Consider the following 17783-nt stretch of genomic DNA (forward strand, 5'->3'; position numbering starts at 1 on the left):
CCCTCCCCAGGCCGCGGATCGAGCCGGCCTGGGCATCGATGAGATCAAGGCAAGGTCCCCGGTCAATCAATCGGTTTCCTTGCCCTTTTCTTCTTCTTCGTCTCTTTTCGATCTATCTGGGAGAGTTTGAGGGTATGGAGGGGGGAATACCAGAGCCAATTAGATTTGATGATCAAGGTGGGATTGGCGTGTCAACTACTCATGTAACAATGCTTTGCGCGGAAACGCCTCGGCGGCACTTGCATCCGCGCGCGTCGTTTACACACTTGCTGTGATAAGCTCGGTTCGACTCGGAGTATATTGTTCCTTGCTTGTATGTAGTGTTGGTTGGTAAGGGAGTGTGTGTGGTGCGTTGGTGGGTTGAGTGAGGAGGGGTGGCTGGGGTGCGGCAGACATCCAACAAAAGCAGGCGGCTGGGGATGTGCTTTCTTCTACTAGACAAGAGGGACAAAATGAGGCGTGAGAGCTCTTTATTGCTATCAGCTGACATCATCGGAAATTATATAACACGATGTAGCGTCCTTTTTTCGGGGCAATTTGGTAAATTGCACTCATCGTGTTCATTCGTGGTGGGTCACTGCACAAAAGCTGCATCATTTAGGAATCATGAAGTCTACAAGGAAAAAAATTACACGCAGTTTTGGATTGAGTCTTACTGTTTCGCCTAGATGGCTGTACGGGAAGATGCAGTTCCATTTTGTCCAGTGCCCTGCTAAGCCTCCGGACTTGGTCTATAACATGCCGAGACGGTACTTGGCTAAGCCGTGCCGATAGCAAACAAAGAAAAACTCCAAAGTGAATTAAAATACAGATGCTGAACAGATGCTCCAGTAGAAAGGTGTTGGTCAGGTGCTCGTACAAAGCGCTTCTGCAGTCGCTAGTGCAAACAGCCGCCAAAAGGGTAATTGTGCGACATGAAGAAGAGTAGGACAAAATGAAGCAAACGTATGCAGTAATGCATGAGGTATGTAGAAATCGACATGTCCTGTCCAAACCCAGGACCAGGTAGGGTCTCACCAAACCGCCATAAACGCCATGCTTTTCAAAAAAAAAGACTAAATCAAGAGGAGAAATTGACAACAGTCGGCAGCGGCTGCATATCCAGTAGCGGTTGAGTAATCCGTCGAATGCGCTCACTGTCGTTGTCGTTATCGTTTTGTCGTGCCCAAGCGGTCGCTAGGGGTATATGTCATGATGAGTGTGAAAGGGCCGGCGCTGACAATTACGATATAAGTTCACCACCGAGTTCCATGCTAAGGCCATCCATCTTCCCAATGTGAGCACGCATATGTGCAGCGTCACCAGTGGGAGGGACGATGTTGTCGAAATTGATATGACGTCGTGCTTCTCGGACGGCTGCAGGTGTTCGGGTTGCGACAGGTGTGCGGTTCCACGATGCGTTGGCCTGCGCAGGGCTCGGCGACATATTCAGGAACTCGGCAAAGTTCAAGTTTGTCGAGGGTGTCGCCAGTCCAAAGCCTGTGTAGTGGGACCCACCACCGCCAGGGGTGGACATCATGGACGAAGGGAGAGGAGTAGACTTTGACGGCGGCGTGGACGGTGCGAGCATCTGCGGCTTCTGGTGACCTGGGCGAACCGGCGTTGGTGATGTAGCTAGATACATGAGCAAATTTGCGTCATCGTCACCATGTTTTCCTTCACGAGCTGCACCGGCAGCATTGAATCCACGTTGTCGGAGACGTGCTGAGCGAGCAACATCAGGGGGCGGTGTACGTGGGGCTCTCGGCGGCGACGACTGGAAGTGGGAACGGTTCAGGGAAAAGGACATGATGGGTAGGTCTTCGTCATCGTCTTCGGACAGCAAGGGGGAATGAGGGTCGGCGACGGTCGATGTTTCCGAAACAAAGGACAGGCTTGGCACATGCTGACGGCCAAAACGAGCATGTCTGCGGTGATAAACGGGCGAGGACTCGGGCAGCTGGAAGCTGTTTTTCCATGAAGTAGCGGCGCTCGTCGAGGTGCGCACTTTGACTCGGGCGTGGTTGCTCGATGCCGGGTATTTGTTGCTGCTGGGACGCTGGCAACGGGGCCGCTTGGTCTGGGTGTAGCTACCTGCGGAACGGCTCTCGGAACGGCGAATGTGGTCTGAAAAGATGGGAGCTTGGAGAGGCGAGGAGTCGAGGACGCTGGGTTGATAGAAGCGCTCCGAGACGCTTGAGACATCCGACATGGCTTCATTGCTGGAGCCAGGCCGCTTACGCTTACGCTCGACACCGTCGAGGACAGGCTCAATGGCGTCGAGGCTGAGGCTTTCCCAGCCATTCTTCATCTTGACGTTCGCTAGGGCGAGGCGGTTTTGCAGAGTGCGGGTCATCTGGACAGCACACGATCAGCACACGGGGGACAAGGAACCAGAGAGAGAGAGGGAGATGAACCTTTGAGACCTGGGCCCTTCGCAGGACCTTGGTCGCAACATCGTCCTGCTCAGCCATGACGGAGGGGTTGGCCGGAGGGAGGAGGGGACGAGCAGGGAAGAGGTTGTTGTGGTTGTTGTTGTTTCCCTGGTTGACGTCTCAGTAAGTAGAGTTGCTACAGGCGAAACAGCATCTGGGCGGGAGCTGAGGTGACGGCCAGGCAAGGAATGTGAGGAGCGGATCGAAGTGGACTAGCTCAAAAGTCTGCGGCAGCACAGGCCCCGTGGTGTCGGGGCGGCGCAGGCGTGAGGAGGTCCAGGTGGTAGGCAGGCGGACTAGGGGCAGGATATATCCATTAGTGAACTGGGTAGCGGGCTCCTATCCGGCGCTGGAGCCTTGGTGCGGTCGCTTGCAACAAAGCAAAGTTGTCTTGAGAGGGTTGGTGGGCGGCAGGGGTGTGTGCCTGGTGGCTGCGATAGCATACAGGGTGGTGCTGACTAAGGTATGTATTGTATCGTACGGAACGGCATGGTATGGTATGGTATGGTATCGCGCAGCGCTCCGCCGCCGGCATCCGCGCATTGTCTCGAGCCACACCAGACGACGGCTGGTGCGGAATTGAGGGAGTGGGAGCGTGAGGGACTATGAGAGGGAGAGAGAGAGGTGTAGAGTGACGGAGGGAGACACGGGAGCTGGCATAGATAGACGGGACGAGGGCCAGCGCTCACGTGCATGCATCTACACTGAATACAGCACAGCGGGGGCCATGGACATTATTTTTGGACTGAGCTGCCACGGCTTCGGTCAGTATATAGGTGACGATGCTGGTGCTGGACGTATGTACGTTGACCATGGCAGCGACGACATGCTGCAGCGCACCACCTCAGTAGCTGTTGGACAGGCCGTCAAGCTGTCCCAAAGCGGCTAGCGGCCGGCAGCCGAGACGGGCTAGCGCTCGACGGGCAACGTCATTGTGGTGAGCAGCGCCTTGTCGTAACGTGCGCTCGCTCACTACGGCGTTGCGGCACTGCAGCACGCCAGCCCACGCATTCGGCACATGCTGATGCGGATGCCATGGCATTTGCCCTCACCCGCCCAATTGCTGTCAGACCAACCATGGACAAGAGTGCCGCTCTTCCACTCCACCTGTTCGGGCCTGCTAGCCCGGATCGACGCAGGCAAGCAAGCAAGCTCGACCAGGCTACTTCACGCCCGGCGCCCGCTCTACCCACTGCTGTAATTACCACGACCCTCTCCTGTCTTTTGTCCGTCACATCCAGCATCTCCTGTCTTCACTCGCTTGTGTCCATCTGCATAGCCCCCGTCATCGCATAACTATTGCCATTGCTGCTTTCACGCGCCTGCAAGCATCCTCCACTGGCCATCTTGCCGCATTACGCGTCTTCCCCAGCAGTCTCTGGCAGCTCCACATAGCTCGTCTTGTGTCGCTCACTACTTGCCTCTATGCTTCTACAGCTTGCCTACTACACCACTGCGCCCTAGTCGACACTATGCCTTCGTTCCTTCGAAGCCTGAGCAGGAGAAACAGTCGCATGCCCAAGACGGACGATAAGTCCACCAATGGCACAGATAAGCACAAGGCCAGAGGCCTCACCCATCGCGCCTCTGCCTCTACTATGAACTCATCTCAGGTCGCCTCTTCCACTCCCTCTACCACACCAGCCACATCCACCACTGAAGAAGTCAATGGCCCGACTCCTGCGCCTGCAACTGCACGACCACAACGTCCGAATGCCGAGCCTGTAAAGCGCTACAGTACCAATGTAGGCAGTCGCCTCCGTTTGTAGGAACAAGTCTTCTAACAAGCGCATCCAGGGAGGACCATATCCAGCATACAGTGGCTCCAACGGCTCTTTGAACAGATCGTCGCTACTCGCGCCGCGCGTCATATCGATATCGGATAACTCCTGGGTACATACGGATAGTCGCGTGGAATGGGCAGTGCTGATTTCGTACAGGTGCACCAACAAGTCCTCCTCATTTTCGGGCAGGTGGGCGAGCCGCAAAGTAGACCTTTGGACGGCACGCTTACGATCAATCACCACCAAGGCCGCTTTCCGTCCACCTGCTGGCCAGTACATGAATCCTACTTTAAAGCATTGGTACACCTCGAGCCTGGCTGGAACAGAATACGTCTCGACTTTACCTCGCCTAAGGTTTCCTCGTCAAATACCTCCATATCCCCGCATGCGTCCTTCATCAACATAAACTATTTACCCTTGACTCAATCTCCGCCTCTTCAGCTTGCAATTATACTTGGACATGACTCCCCAGGCACATACGATGCTCCACGTGAGCGTATCGAGCGCGAAGGGAATGGCCTCGAACTTGCACTAAAGAAGTTTCGAATGGCTGCATATCTCTGGCAAGCTTTTACAGGAGAGCAGATGAAGCGCTATGGTTTCGGTCGTCGCTGTTTCCGGTTTGAAGATGCCTGGGAACCTGGTACGCTGAGCTATCAAGACTGGGGACAAAACCAATATCGCACACAGGCCAAGATTCACGTTATCCGCTCCAAAAGGTCCGTCGCGGAAATACGGGATCTTGAGCGTGCGCAACAATATGGTCCTGGAACAAAGAAGAACGAACTCTTCGATTTTGCCATAGAAGCATGCAGAGACTATTTCCATATGGCACCGGGTCAGAAGCATTACGTTTCTTGCTTATTTCTCGATACACAGTGGGATACTCAAACACAGACAGTACGGGGACATGCGGCATTGGGCGGTGGTACTGGTGATCTACAGCTTGCCATCTTTGGCTCTCACGCGCTCCATAGCTATCCATCAAGCATCGAGGAAGTTTTCCAGGCATTCCAGGACTGCACCCGGACGGATACCTCTGTTGTTGCAAACGACTGTAACGAGTCTGGAAGCAACTGGGAGGCCGCTAACATAGGCATCGGTGCACACCTCCATGAGATGGGCCATCTTTTCGGCTGCCCTCACCAGGAGTCGGGTATTATGTTGCGCGACTATGTTACCTTGAACCGTACATTTACTTGTCGAGAGCCTTACTCAACGCGTACCAAGTCACCAGGTCAGCGGCTGGTTTTGCCCAACGACGAATGCAGGTGGCACAAATTGGACGTACTACGATTCCGGTTCCACCCTTGTTTCCGGATACCGATCGATGCTCCAATGATAAACGGGGACGACAGCGTACAAGTGTGGACGGTCGATCCGAGCCAAGGCGGCGTCATTGCCACATCGAAATCCGGCATTGCATGGGTGGAGCTCTACACTGAAGGAGACGACATTTGCCGCCACTGGAAAGAGTTTCCCGAGTTGGAGAACCAGTACCCTCGACAGGTGACACTGGATGAAGGTGCTCTCCGCGCGATGCTGCCCGCCGACAAGCAAAAGTCTCGCCTGAAAGTCGAAGTGTACTCTGCAGGCGGAGGCAAGCACGTCGTCGAAGACTTTGGCAAACTCGCCAACCAAAAACTCGCCAGGGTCAAGCTACCAGATGGCCGCTGGGGCTACCGCGGCGGTAAACTAGGCTACTCGCAAATGGAGGGCTCAAAGCCCGAAGAAGTCATCCTCGACTACGTCCACATCCAAACCAAGCTCTTGCTCCGCATAAAAGTCTACCACGGCTATGCCGTCGACGGCCTGGAATTCATCTACGAAGACACAGATACTCAGCTCTTCGGCAAGCGCGGAGGCAGCGTCTCAGAGTTTGCTCTCGACACCCGCAAGGGCGAGCTCCTGCTTGGCTTTGCGCTCCGTGCTGGCCTTTGGATCGATGGCCTGCAAATCCTCACTAGTCTGGGGCGAAAGAGCGAGTGGTATGGGAATCCCAATGGCGGTAGTGGGTACGTATTCTCTCTCTCTTTCCAATTGATCAATACGATATATCTTGTGGCCGTCTTGAGCTAACCATATGGATTTAGACACACCCTTATTCCCCCGCGTGGATATACTATAGGTGGTATCTCGGGGTCATGTGCGCAGTGGCTCGATGGATTTTCCCTCATCATCACAAGGTGATGCGTTTTACTGTTACTTACCCACCCTTTGACCTACTTTGCCCTTCTTGTTCCCTACCTCTCTACCTCTTACCCCCCCCTTTTTTTCCCCGATTGTTCCTCATGATACCACTGCGCGTCACATTGAAGCTTGAACTCATTGGCCTCTCTTTTCTCTCTCTCTCTCTCTCCGTCCTTCTCATACTGGAAATTGGTAGTTATTTTCTTGGGTTCTTAGACAAGTAACATGGGGGTTTCTCCTACGTTGTTGGTAATAACATGCATATGCACATACACTTATATATACGAGAAGTGGCTTTCGGTCTTGTTGTTCGTGTTCCTGAGAGTTTGTGCTTTTTTTGGGGGGGGGGGGTACTTGAACATACAGAAATGAGGTGTTTGCTTGTACATTGCGTGTCCCCAGTTTTCTTCTCTGCTCTCACGATCCAGCTAGTTTTTTTTTGCATGTGTGTATTCCTGATAAGAGGGTATCATGATGTCTCTATACGCTCATCCGCCAATCCATCATAGTGTCAGCATAGTGCCTATCCATCCATGCATCAACCCTCAATAGCCAATGTAAAACCTTCCCTGTCCCTCTCTTCCCTGTTATCTCTATCCATCCCAATTCCAGCCATTGAATCTCAACCACAGCAACAACAATGATGTCGACAACTGACAACAGTCTTGTCCCGCCGCCATCATTCCCCTTAGAGAAAGAGGGAAAAGAAACCCACAAAAATATTTTGTACACAAACACACGAGTGGCTTCCTTAGGGCTTAGGAATCTTGACACTCTTGCTAACCATCAGACATCCATGAAGAATGAACATGGCCACGACTGGGTGAAACTCGAGCGCCGTGCCCTCGAGCCACAAGCCCATGGGAATCTGATCCATAGTCCAGCCCTTGTAGACCCAGTACGCCATGACCTGCACTATGCCAAGGCTCATAGGAATCGGGGTGCCCTCAAAATACTTGCTCTTTCCGCTCGCATCCTTGGGCACCATAGCGACGGTAACGTTAAACCTAGCGAGGCGGGTAAGGCCGCAGAGGACGAAGAAGGCGAGCAAGAAGTGGTCGACGGGGGTGCGCATGCCGAGGCTGAAAGCGGCGGCGGCTGGGGACACGCCAAACGAGACGAGATCGGCAAGGGAATCGAGCTCCTGACCCATGAGCGACGCCTTCTTGCGCCAGCGCGCGACTTTGCCGTCCATGAAGTCGAAGAAGAGACCGAGTGGGATGAAGGACAGCGCGAGGTACAGGTTCGTGTAGTCGGTGTGGTCGGTTTGTGTGCAGTAGCGAAGAGAGGAGAAGATGGACATGACACCGCAAAAGCCTGGTTTGTGACAAGGTCTTTGTTAGTTATTTTGCGATTTACGGTATAAAAGGACGAAACCATACCATTGAGCTCAGTGATAAAGTCGGCCAAGTGGAGGGCGCGTATTAGGGAAAAGTGGCCAGCGTCCTGGGACAGCAGACGGACCTGCTTATCTTGCGCTGCGGTTCATACATCAGCCTTTTGTCTTACTCTCTCTGCTTCCCCCTATCGTATGTATGCCCTGGAACTCTTTCTCGATTCTCAACACGTACCCTCGCCCTTTGCAGGCGCAAAGCCGTCCTTGGTTTGCGGCTCGCCGCCGTTTCTTCGCTGCGCCATCCTTGTATGTGTGGTAGTAGTCGTCGTTGTTGCCGAGCCTTCACCTCGATATGGGTATTCCGTATGACGAACTCTGAGTAGCAGGCAAAGCAACAAAGAGGTCAAGACGCAATTTAGACTGCAGCTAAAAATGCGTATGGGCGGCGGGAAAGTAAAAGCGTGCGAATGTTGTTGTATGGGAGGGGAGAGGCTGCGTGTGGGAGAAAGAGCAGGGCAAGTCAAGGGTCTAGCAAAGCTTGTTATTCAAATCGCAGCAGGGCAATGGGCGGTGACGTTTATTTCAGGGGGGGGGCTTTCGGGGCAGCAGCGTTCGTGTGTGCGTTGCGTGTGTACGCCACGCCCCCGGCCTAGAATAACAAGTTTAGCCAAAACGTCATCTCACATGCCCGGGAGGCGCGGCGCAAACCAGCCACACACACATACGCAAACTCCCATGCCTGAACGCCCACATGCTCCATTCCTCATGTGATCACTAAGCCCCTTGGGTCATGATGTATTCTTTGTACCGGTTCGGCACTTGAACCGGTAGTATTCGGTAGCGTTTGAATGTATTGAGTCTCTTGGTACTCGAACCTTTGGTTTGCTTTGTGCTTACCTACGGCTTGACGATCACGTGTGGCATTGGCCCATGGAAACACCATTTGCAAATGAAGTAACCCGAGGACAAGAGCGCCCCCTGATACTATGAATAAGACTTATTATGCATTACAAAGTCATCTATGCTACGTCCAATATCTATATGAAGAAAGTACATCATTACGGTGTATGCGAAACGCTTCTTGTCAAGTGACCCAGCAAGCAGAAAACGCCATTCGACACCGTGCTCACAATACTTTTCGTGATGTAATATGATATCCCAAACACCCTTACTTTCGTCGACTGACAATCTTCGTAATGGCGTGTCGGATAATCGTTCCGGCCTTCTCCGTCTCTTTCTTTGTCAGCCCGCTTGTAACACAGACCTTGAGCGCAGGAGTAGGCTGCCATCCTGCATCTTTGGGATTGAGTCCAATGCCGAGAGGGAAGGATTTGAGTCTTGTGATGAGGACGCCGTTTGCGAGACACTGAGTATCGTTAGTAAGAAGAAACAACATGTCACGTCGTCGCTATGCTCCCAAGAGAGTATAGCAATACGCGACCCAGTACAGCAGAACATACCTCGTCAACAACCTCTCTGAAGATCTGATTTTGGTCTTCAATGCTCAGTTTCTTGGCCTCAATGACCTCCTCTTTGAGAACAAGTAGCATCATTGGGTTTTCCGCAGAACTGCTGCACCGAACCCAATCACTCCTGGGATCTAGCTGCCCTCTCATCGCCTTGATGTTTTCCCGAAGTCCAGTCAGAATATCCGGTTGTTTTTGTAGCATGCTGATTGTCTCGCTGGCTGTAGTACTGAGCAACGCGGGGAGGGCAGCAGAGTAGGTGTATGAGGCCGAAGAAATGCGTTGGTGCTCGACAACCTCTTCGTTGCCGGCACAGAAACCTCCTGCTGCACAAAGGGGTCCCGAGAGAGAACCGATGATCATGTCTACCTCTGCAGCATCCACATTTTGTGCTTCGGTTACGCCGCCGCCGGTGCGACCAAGGACTCCGTAAGACCAGGTTTCGTCGAGAATGAGGCGGAATTTGTACTTGAGTTTGAGCTCAATCTATATGTACCGTTAGTCCAGTCCTTTCATACACATGAAAATCCAAGGGAGGTTGCCATGGACGTACCAGCTTGGGGAGGTTCACGACATCTCCAATGTTCTCGAATAAACCCTCGGTAATGATGAATCGCCTAGTCAGTGGCTTCTTTGCTTGCTCCTTGACAACCTTCTTGAGCACGGCCTCCAAGTCATCCATGTTGTTGTGTTCGAACCATCTAACAGTACTCCTACTGATCTGTATACCCTTCCTCGCTGCGAAGTTGAGAGCACGGTCTGCGACAATAATATCACCTCTTTTGCTGAAACTAGGAATGACACTGCTGATGGTCGAGAAAGACTGGGCGTAGATGATGCAAGCAGGCACACCGAGATGCGCAGCTACGTCGGCTTCGGTCTTCATGTGTACATCCTGCGTACCATAGAAACCTGGTGGGCCGCAGGGACCGACACCATAGGTCCGCAGTGTCTGGATCGCTTTGTCTTTGAGGGTGTCGTTGGAGAGAAAGTTGTAGAAGTTGTACGAGGCGAGGTTCGTCACGGTGCGGCCGTTGGAGAGCTTGGACTTGGGGCCCGTCGGTCTGCACAGTACAGATTAGCATTGAGGGCATCGCTATTATTGCTGCGTGTGTCGTACCCAACAATGACGGGTCGCTTCTCATTTTCCAATTCTTCGAGCGCGGTTGTAGGCGCGACAAGCGGTTCCGGTGTCCAATCGTCGACCAGCTCATCAATCTCCTATTTCTTCGTTAGTTGTCTCTGCGTGCATCCACACCGTACCCCAGCTGGACAGGTGTGTTACATACCGCATCAGTCAGTTGAACTTTTTTCTGAGTACTGTATTTGGGTGCAAGCAAGTATCGCACCGCGAAGAGGAACAGGAATAACTCGACAGCGCTGCGGACGGGGTCGTTGCGGTAACTTGACTTGATGTACCGGACAGCAATGGCGGAGCCTGGAATGCGATTGAACTGCGCACTGGCGTCTGTAATGAAGCGCGTAGTCGCATTTTGCAACTCACTGAGATCCATGATTGGTGAAGGTGTGGTGCGAGGCAGGCGGTTGGACAACGCTGCATGCACAAGTTCGGGGGTTGCGGCGAAGCACGGAAGTGCCAGGGGCAGCCAGCGTTGTAGTCCCTTATTCAATGATCATGCAATTTCACCCCAGCACGTTTTGATCCAATCACACCAAGCACACATTTACGCTACCTACTCATTCATCGCATCACCTTACAAGCACTCGGTACAAATCAAAGCCAGACCGTGTTTCAAAGCACTCGAAATATTCAACAGTAATGCATTTCGCTTTCTAATATATTCGCCTGCCCATGATGAACCAAAACAACCCCCATTTGTAGTGTATGTGCAGTCAAGCCTGCTGCGGAAGCAGACATGATTGTTCAAAAAGAGAGAAAGCAGGGCCATGGACACTTCCATGCCTGTTACCAAACGCCCAATCGGAAAGATGAAATCGAACGCTCGACCCGAATATTACAGTCATTACAGGACCCAAAAATTGGTAATCACGCTCATGCTTCGCCCATGTCGTACAATACAAGGTGCAAAGGTAGTAAACAAGGATCCACAAATTGTACTTTTTAATATGCCATGTACCGACGGAATCGGCGGGCAGCGGCATCGGTCGCGGCGGCTCCACCACCACCTCCCGTCGAATCGGCATCGCCGTTCCATACCGGGCACTCGCCGCGGATACATCTTCCAGTCGTACTTGTCGTCGTGTCGTTGTTGTTGTAGCCAGTGGGTTGCATAATCTCCATGGGGAGAGAGTTTCCAAGGCTGGCTGGGATCTTGATGAACTTGGCACCAACAATGGGGCCAATGATCAACGCGAGGAACACGACGAGGATGACAAAGTACAGAATGGCATAGCGGACAACGCGGCGCTTGCGAAGCTTGGTCTGCTTGAGCGAGTAGATAGGAGGGCGAATTTGACGACTAGGTCCAAGTTAGTAAGAAGCTTATGACAGCAAGAGGAAGGAACAACGTACCTTGGTCGGAGCCAGAAGAGCATGACCGAGTGGAATGTGTCGGCGTAAGGAACAAGCAACATGGGCAGCATAAAGAACAAAAGGCAGTGGCCAAGAATGAAGTCGGCGGCGAAGAAACCAAGTTCGGTAATCTTGCAGAGGAATTCACGACCAGGCTGGGAAATGGTGTGCCATCCCATAGTGTACCACTTTCCAGTCCACCAGGCAATGTTGGCAGTGTCAGCCTTGAACTCACGGGTCAACGCCAGGACGATGATGAGCTTGAAGAAGAATCGCTGAATGGCGACGACAGCGATCATACCAGACAGAGCTCTGGGGAAGCTGAAACCCTCAAGGAACATCAAGACCAAGAAGAAGACGAGGAGCACAATGACGGCAATGGCGTGAGCGATGGCGGCAAGGACCGCACCAAACTTCTTGCAGCACATGCTGAGCAGGGGACCCGCACAACAAGCCAGAGCAAACATGCCACCAAGAACACCAGCGTTGACAGCCACAGGACCCAAGGCAATGATACCAATGCGGACCAAGGCACCACTTGGCTTCGGGTCAGGGAGACCAGCGGCCTCCTTGGAAGTATCGCGCTTGTCAGTGACACCGGTTTGAGCGTTGATGAACAGGTAAGGCACGACGGTAATGGCGACCAGTACTAGAGGACCGAGAACCTCGCTAAAGAAGATGTTGGTGAAGTTGGCACGAGGAACATCGCCAGAAAGCTTAGCAGAGGGGTCACCAAGAGCCTTGCGCTTGAAACCAGTGATACGCGTACGAGAGAGACGGCAGTATCCGATCCAAGAAGCGCTGTGCGAACGGGTGTTGCCTCGAGACAGCCAGCGGAGGTACTCCCTGTAGTCGATGAAGAAGTCGTCCCAAGAGAACTGGTGGGGGTTGAAGAGGAAGGGCGCAAGGCACAGAGACAGGGTGGATGCCCAGAAGTAGATGAGCCAAGGTCCCCAGACGGTGATGGAAGCGAAGATGATCATCATCAAGGAACGAGCACCAATGTAGATGGACGGACCAGCAAATCGAGAGAAGAGAATGCCGAATGGGATACGTGCCGTGGCAAAACCACGACCAGTACCAATGTAACGAGCACCACCATATGACAAGTTGGTGTGGAGGGCATTGGCGTAGATCTGGGTGACGAAAACCTCGAAGAAGGGCGATCCAGAAGCGAAGTGCTTGGCCAGACGGGTCGCGGAACGCCAGAAACCACGTTCAGTCAATTCTTGAACCACAAGGGGAACGAACGAAATGAAGAACACAATGAAGATGGAGACGATACAACGAGCGACCCAGTCGAAGACAGGAACCAGGTTAGCACAGCCATTGGGCCATTGCGGGTCCGTGATGGGGATGTCCTTGTTGAACTGGCAGAGAATGATCTCGTGGTTAAGGGCACCGAGGTTGATGAGGACGAACATGAAGCACTGGACCGACAACATGATGAACATGTTGTTGACGTGGAAACCGGCGTGGGCATAGTAGAAGGACAGGAAGCGGTCAAGAGGCAGTTGCGTACCCAAGTAGTAGTACTCGCGGGACAACATCTGTTCACCCATACCAGTACCAATCTTGGTCGTGAAGTTGAGAACGGAACCAAAACCAAGATCACGACCCTTACCGCACTGGTAGTACTCACAGTGCTTGATGCGACCACCACGGAGAAGAGCGGACATACCAGCGTAAATATCCTCGTTCAGGTGAAGACCCTTTTGCGCTTTGGAGACACCACCACGAGTAGTCATGAAGATACCGTTAAGGAAATCAGGATGACCATAATGGAGCTTGCCACCGATTTGAGCCAAAGTACGAGCAAACATAGTACCGAACGTCTGTTCCTTTCCGGCAGCAATGTCACCAAGGATACCAATGTTCTCAGAGAAAATGTATTCACGAGCTCCGAGAATAGCAACCGGGTTGAAGTTGGTGTTGGGAAGACCAGGGGTGTAGGGCGAGACATTGTCAGTGGTCAACTCTTCGAACTCGGCCAATACACTGCGGATCTTGAGACACTCCTCGAGATAGTTGTCCTGATTGGCGTCGATAAGCTGGATGTACTCTCCACGGTAGAAGATGATAGAGTGGTTCTGGTTGTCAGACTTGCCGTCACCGAGAATGGGGTTGCCAGAGAGTTGAATGCGGAACTTGGGACGACGCATGCCATTCTCCATGATCTCAGAGTGGCCATCAATCAGAGCAGAGTAGATGCGAGGCTCTTCATCTTCAGTCGCAGGTGGCTCTTCGTCAAGGTAGGCAATTTGCAGGTCGGGGTAGGCACGGAGAAGGAACTCGGTGTTCTCACGCTCCTCCTTGTTGAACTTGGCATAACGCTGCATAGACACGCAGATCTTGTACTTGCGCCTGGCCATGCGCTCGAGTTCGCGCTCCAGCTTGTCAGAGTTGCCACCGAACATCTGGACGACCTCGGGGTTCTCGACACGGTACAAAAGCTTGATGGCACGGCTGTAGTTCATGAAACCAGAGATGGTACGGTACAGAGTCTGGGAGCGAAGAGAAGCCCAAATACGAGTTCGGAGAGTGTACTCGGGAGCGGCAGACTTGAAACCAATGCAGTAGAAGGGAAGATCATCGATCTTGCTCTTAGCGGTATCCTTCTCGTTCTTCTCGTCATCACCGTTGAACTGGGAAGTTTCATCGGCGAGAATCTTGGTGTCCTTGACGAAGCAGTCCCACTCGTGAGGGTAGAGTTGCTTGAGGTACTCCAGAAGCGTGACACGGGAGTAGGGCTCGTCCTCACGGATAATCTCACGGAGAGACAACAGGATCTTCTCACCGTAGTGGGGAATCAGGACGGTGAAAGTAGGCATGTTGTCGACCGGAAGAGGCTCTGGGATAGGAGTGGACAGAGACTGGGCGAAGAAAGAGATACGACGCTCAGCTTCACTCTGTGCTGGGAAGAACTCGGTCTTGAACGAGTGATCTTCTTGGGACACGAAGAAGGTAGGCGCACGAAGGGTGCGCTTGCCCTCCTGCTCAGACGGAACCTGGTGGTACAGAAGCTTCTGGACGTGGTCAATAGCGAGGAGATGCTCGCGGTACATGGAGATGACGATGGCGTTCCAGATCTGCGAGATGAGAACCTTGGGCTTGTACTTGATCTCCATGTCAGTCGTCGCCAGGACCTTTGAGTAGATACGCTTTGGCAGACGAGAGAAGATGTTCCTCCAAGGAGTCCAAATAGACACACCGAGGTAGAAGGAGCGAGAGACGGAGAACAACATGTTGGCAATAATGTACCACAGGTAGGAATCCAAGAAGAAGAGAATCAAGTCCATGAAGTACATGAGACCGAGCAGGATACGGGGTTGGTACTTGCAAAGCATGTCCTTGAGGATGGCATCTCCCAAGCAGTTGGGCTTCTGCATGTGGGAAAGGATACGAATGGGATCCTTGATGGACAGAGTCAAGAAGAAGTAGGACTCAGCCAGCTTGGCCGCGAAGACAAGGACCCAGAGACCGTACGACATCCACATGTCATTACCAGTGAGGCGGGGGTAGCTAGCAGTGAAAGTCTGACTGGCAACGTACTTGCGAGAGTTGCGTGTCAGGTAGCTACCGAAGAGACCACCAATGGGCATGACCGAGAAGAAGATGTAGGTAACCAGAGCAATGGCGAGCTGAACACCGCTGAGAACGTTGGCGATGGTACCAGTGCGCTTGTCCATGCCAAAGATGTAGACGCTAGGAGCAACGTTGACAACAAAGACAAGGAGAAGGAAGAGAAGACGCTTGGTCAAATGCTGAGCACCTGCCCATTTACGGGGGACGTAGCACCACTCGCAAATAGTGGCGAAGATTTGAATGAACGAAGCGAGAGTACCTCCGAGAGCGACAGCGGACAGGGTAGCTGCCTTCTCTGGCGACTGGTTCAGCTGTTGCTGGTAGTTCTTTGTGTAAATTGGCTGTGAGTTGGCGACAGTGTAGAACCAGAAAGAACACAAGTGAATGACCCAGATACGGTTGAAGTTGATAACCATGTGGAACCATGAACGGCGCTCATAGTACGTCTTGAAGAAGACCTTCTTCCAAACGACATCCTTGAGCTTCAGGTATCGCTCAGCCGGAGGAATGTCAACGAGGCGAGACTTGTCCTCGAAAACAATGCGCTCAAGACCCTCAGGGTACCAGAACAGCTGGTTCATGTCGTCGTAACCAATGATGGCTGCGTGATCACGCTCGCGACGAACGTACTTGCCATCTTGAATCTCGTAACCTTGGTCACGGCAGTACTGGTAGAGAGGTGTGATGATGTTGTTGAGGTATGTCAACTCTTCAACTGGCTCGGTTTGAGCCTGGCCAGCTGGCGAGTTGAGGTAGTCATCGGCGCACTTGAAGATGAAGCACGTGAGCTCAGGCATGAAACGGACCTGGTTAGCTTCACCCCAGCAGAGAAGGTAAAGCGCAATCTGGCGCACACGGTCGTGCTGCGACATGCGGTTCATGCGGGTCTTCCAGCGGTATTCAGCCGCCTCAAGACTGTTGTCTCCTTCGTAAGCATCGAGTGTCTCCTGCTCGTTTCCGCCCTCAGCGGCCGCCTTGGCTTTGGCAGCCTTGCGGGCCTTGCGAGTTCGGCGATTGGCCTTTCCAAGGTTCATGTTGGCAAAACCAACAGCATCGTCCAGATCAAGATGGGCCGCAAAGTACCAGCGGCGGTAGTTGGCGTTCTCACCGCCAATGTAGTCGGCGTGGAGAGACAGCAGCGCCTGATTTGGCGACATGCGGGATGCACGCGAATCGAGCAAAGTCATCAAGTGATCGTACATGTTGCGCATGCTGTCACGCTGGAAACCGAACTTGGCGGTCAGGTCGAGGAAAATGTCCTCAATCTCCTCCTTGGTGCAAGGAATCTGGGCTTCAGCAGTCCAGGCCGGGTAGGGCTCGCGAGACCGCTGACCAGCGGGCAGAGCGTTAGAGTAGTCCATGCCGTAGATTGGGGTCGAAGCACCAGAGGAGCGGTTACCACCGTAAGAAACTTGAGACGAGGGGGGGCGGTATCCGCGATTTCCTTCAGCGTAGCTGTTGTAGCGCTCGTCGCCACGGCCGTAGTAGTCCATGTCGGTAGCACGAGCCATGTCGGAGCGCATCGTGAAGTCGCTGAAGGTCTCGGAGTCTTCCTCGGAATCATTGCGGCGGCGAGGAGGTTGGCCATCTTGCGCGCCACCTTGGTCGTAGTACTGGTCAGAGTAGTACTCGTCCTGGTAGCCCTGTTGACCTCGGTCGTCGTAGTAGCCACCATTTTGTTGGTATTGGCCGCCGTGCTGGCCATCGTAATAAGCTCTACAAAGCTGAGTTAGCAGCACGTACAGGGCAATGGCAAATGCGGCAAGACTTACGACTCATCGTAATAGGCGTCACCGTGCTGGCCCTGAGCATACTGGCCTTGAGAGCGATCATCATGATACTGGGCGTACTGGTCGTCGTGATAGTATGCGTCCTGGCCTTGCTGACCATGGCCCTGGGCAGGAGCCTGGCCGTAGCCATCGTCGTAGTGGCCTCCCTGCGGATGTCCGGACATCGTGGGAAGCTATTAGGGTTGTGTGTAGAATCTGTGTAGTGGACTTGTCAGTAACCGTCGCTGGGCCTGGGTGAGGCGAGGGCTGAAACGGCCGGCGTCGGAAGGGCGGACGTACCTCAAACAATGGGCATTAGAAGCGGCAGTGAGGAAATGGCGGAATTGCAGCTGCCGCACGACTAGGTGCTTTTGACGGTTGGTGCAGCGAGGTGCAATGCGTGAGAGAACGAGTGGAAGGCCGCTTTGGGGGTGCGAAGGGGCAGTAGTAGTAGTAGTAGTAGTAAGAGATGCAGCAGCTCGGAAAGGGCCGAGTGTGCAAGTGGCGGAGCAGAAGAGGGGAAGAATTCTTGTTGTGGTCGTGGTTATGGTTGTGGTGCTGCTAGCGAGTGGATAGCTGGAAGTGCAGCTGGGGGGCGTCGTGGTTGCCAGGAGAGACGCGCGGCGGGCGAGGCGCTTGCTCTGCGCAGGGCGATGATGGATTAGGGTTGCGTGTAGCAGTAGCAGTAGTAGCTCCCGGCCAAGACAGTCGAGAGCGTCCGCAGATGGACTACACAACCTCGACG

General features: G+C 53.3%; 5 protein-coding genes across 5 annotated transcripts; 1 reads left to right on the forward strand and 4 right to left on the reverse strand.

Moving 5' to 3' along the window:
* Nucleotides 1-1222: 1222 nt before the first annotated feature.
* COCMIDRAFT_87231 (uncharacterized protein) lies at nucleotides 1223-2453 on the reverse strand (the record flags this gene model as incomplete). Its single annotated transcript, XM_007686861.1, has 2 exons — nucleotides 1223-2335; nucleotides 2397-2453. 2 exons carry the CDS (start codon nucleotides 2451-2453, stop codon nucleotides 1223-1225), a joined length of 1170 nt encoding a protein of 389 aa, XP_007685051.1.
* A 1433-nt stretch (nucleotides 2454-3886) lies between these two features.
* COCMIDRAFT_87235 (uncharacterized protein) lies at nucleotides 3887-6388 on the forward strand (the record flags this gene model as incomplete). The annotated part of the gene is made up of 4 exons (XM_007686862.1): nucleotides 3887-4159; nucleotides 4212-4307; nucleotides 4355-6213; nucleotides 6292-6388. 4 exons carry the CDS (start codon nucleotides 3887-3889, stop codon nucleotides 6386-6388), a joined length of 2325 nt encoding a protein of 774 aa, XP_007685052.1.
* A 751-nt stretch (nucleotides 6389-7139) lies between these two features.
* On the reverse strand, nucleotides 7140-8026 carry COCMIDRAFT_34096 (uncharacterized protein; the record flags this gene model as incomplete). The annotated part of the gene is made up of 3 exons (XM_007686836.1): nucleotides 7140-7705; nucleotides 7771-7866; nucleotides 7960-8026. 3 exons carry the CDS (start codon nucleotides 8024-8026, stop codon nucleotides 7140-7142), a joined length of 729 nt encoding a protein of 242 aa, XP_007685026.1.
* An 866-nt stretch (nucleotides 8027-8892) lies between these two features.
* COCMIDRAFT_87364 (uncharacterized protein) lies at nucleotides 8893-10704 on the reverse strand (the record flags this gene model as incomplete). Its single annotated transcript, XM_007686863.1, has 5 exons — nucleotides 8893-9090; nucleotides 9185-9676; nucleotides 9744-10254; nucleotides 10311-10411; nucleotides 10480-10704. The coding sequence occupies 5 exons, from the start codon at nucleotides 10702-10704 to the stop codon at nucleotides 8893-8895; spliced, it is 1527 nt and encodes a 508-aa protein (XP_007685053.1).
* Nucleotides 10705-11273: 569 nt separating this feature from the next.
* COCMIDRAFT_87462 (glycosyltransferase family 48 protein) lies at nucleotides 11274-17223 on the reverse strand (the record flags this gene model as incomplete). Its single annotated transcript, XM_007686864.1, has 3 exons — nucleotides 11274-11631; nucleotides 11685-16985; nucleotides 17042-17223. The coding sequence occupies 3 exons, from the start codon at nucleotides 17221-17223 to the stop codon at nucleotides 11274-11276; spliced, it is 5841 nt and encodes a 1946-aa protein (XP_007685054.1).
* Nucleotides 17224-17783: the final 560 nt, after the last annotated feature.

Source organism: Bipolaris oryzae (genome assembly GCF_000523455.1).
Source record: "Bipolaris oryzae ATCC 44560 unplaced genomic scaffold scaffold_23, whole genome shotgun sequence".
Classification (NCBI taxonomy): Eukaryota; Fungi; Ascomycota; class Dothideomycetes; order Pleosporales; family Pleosporaceae; genus Bipolaris; species Bipolaris oryzae.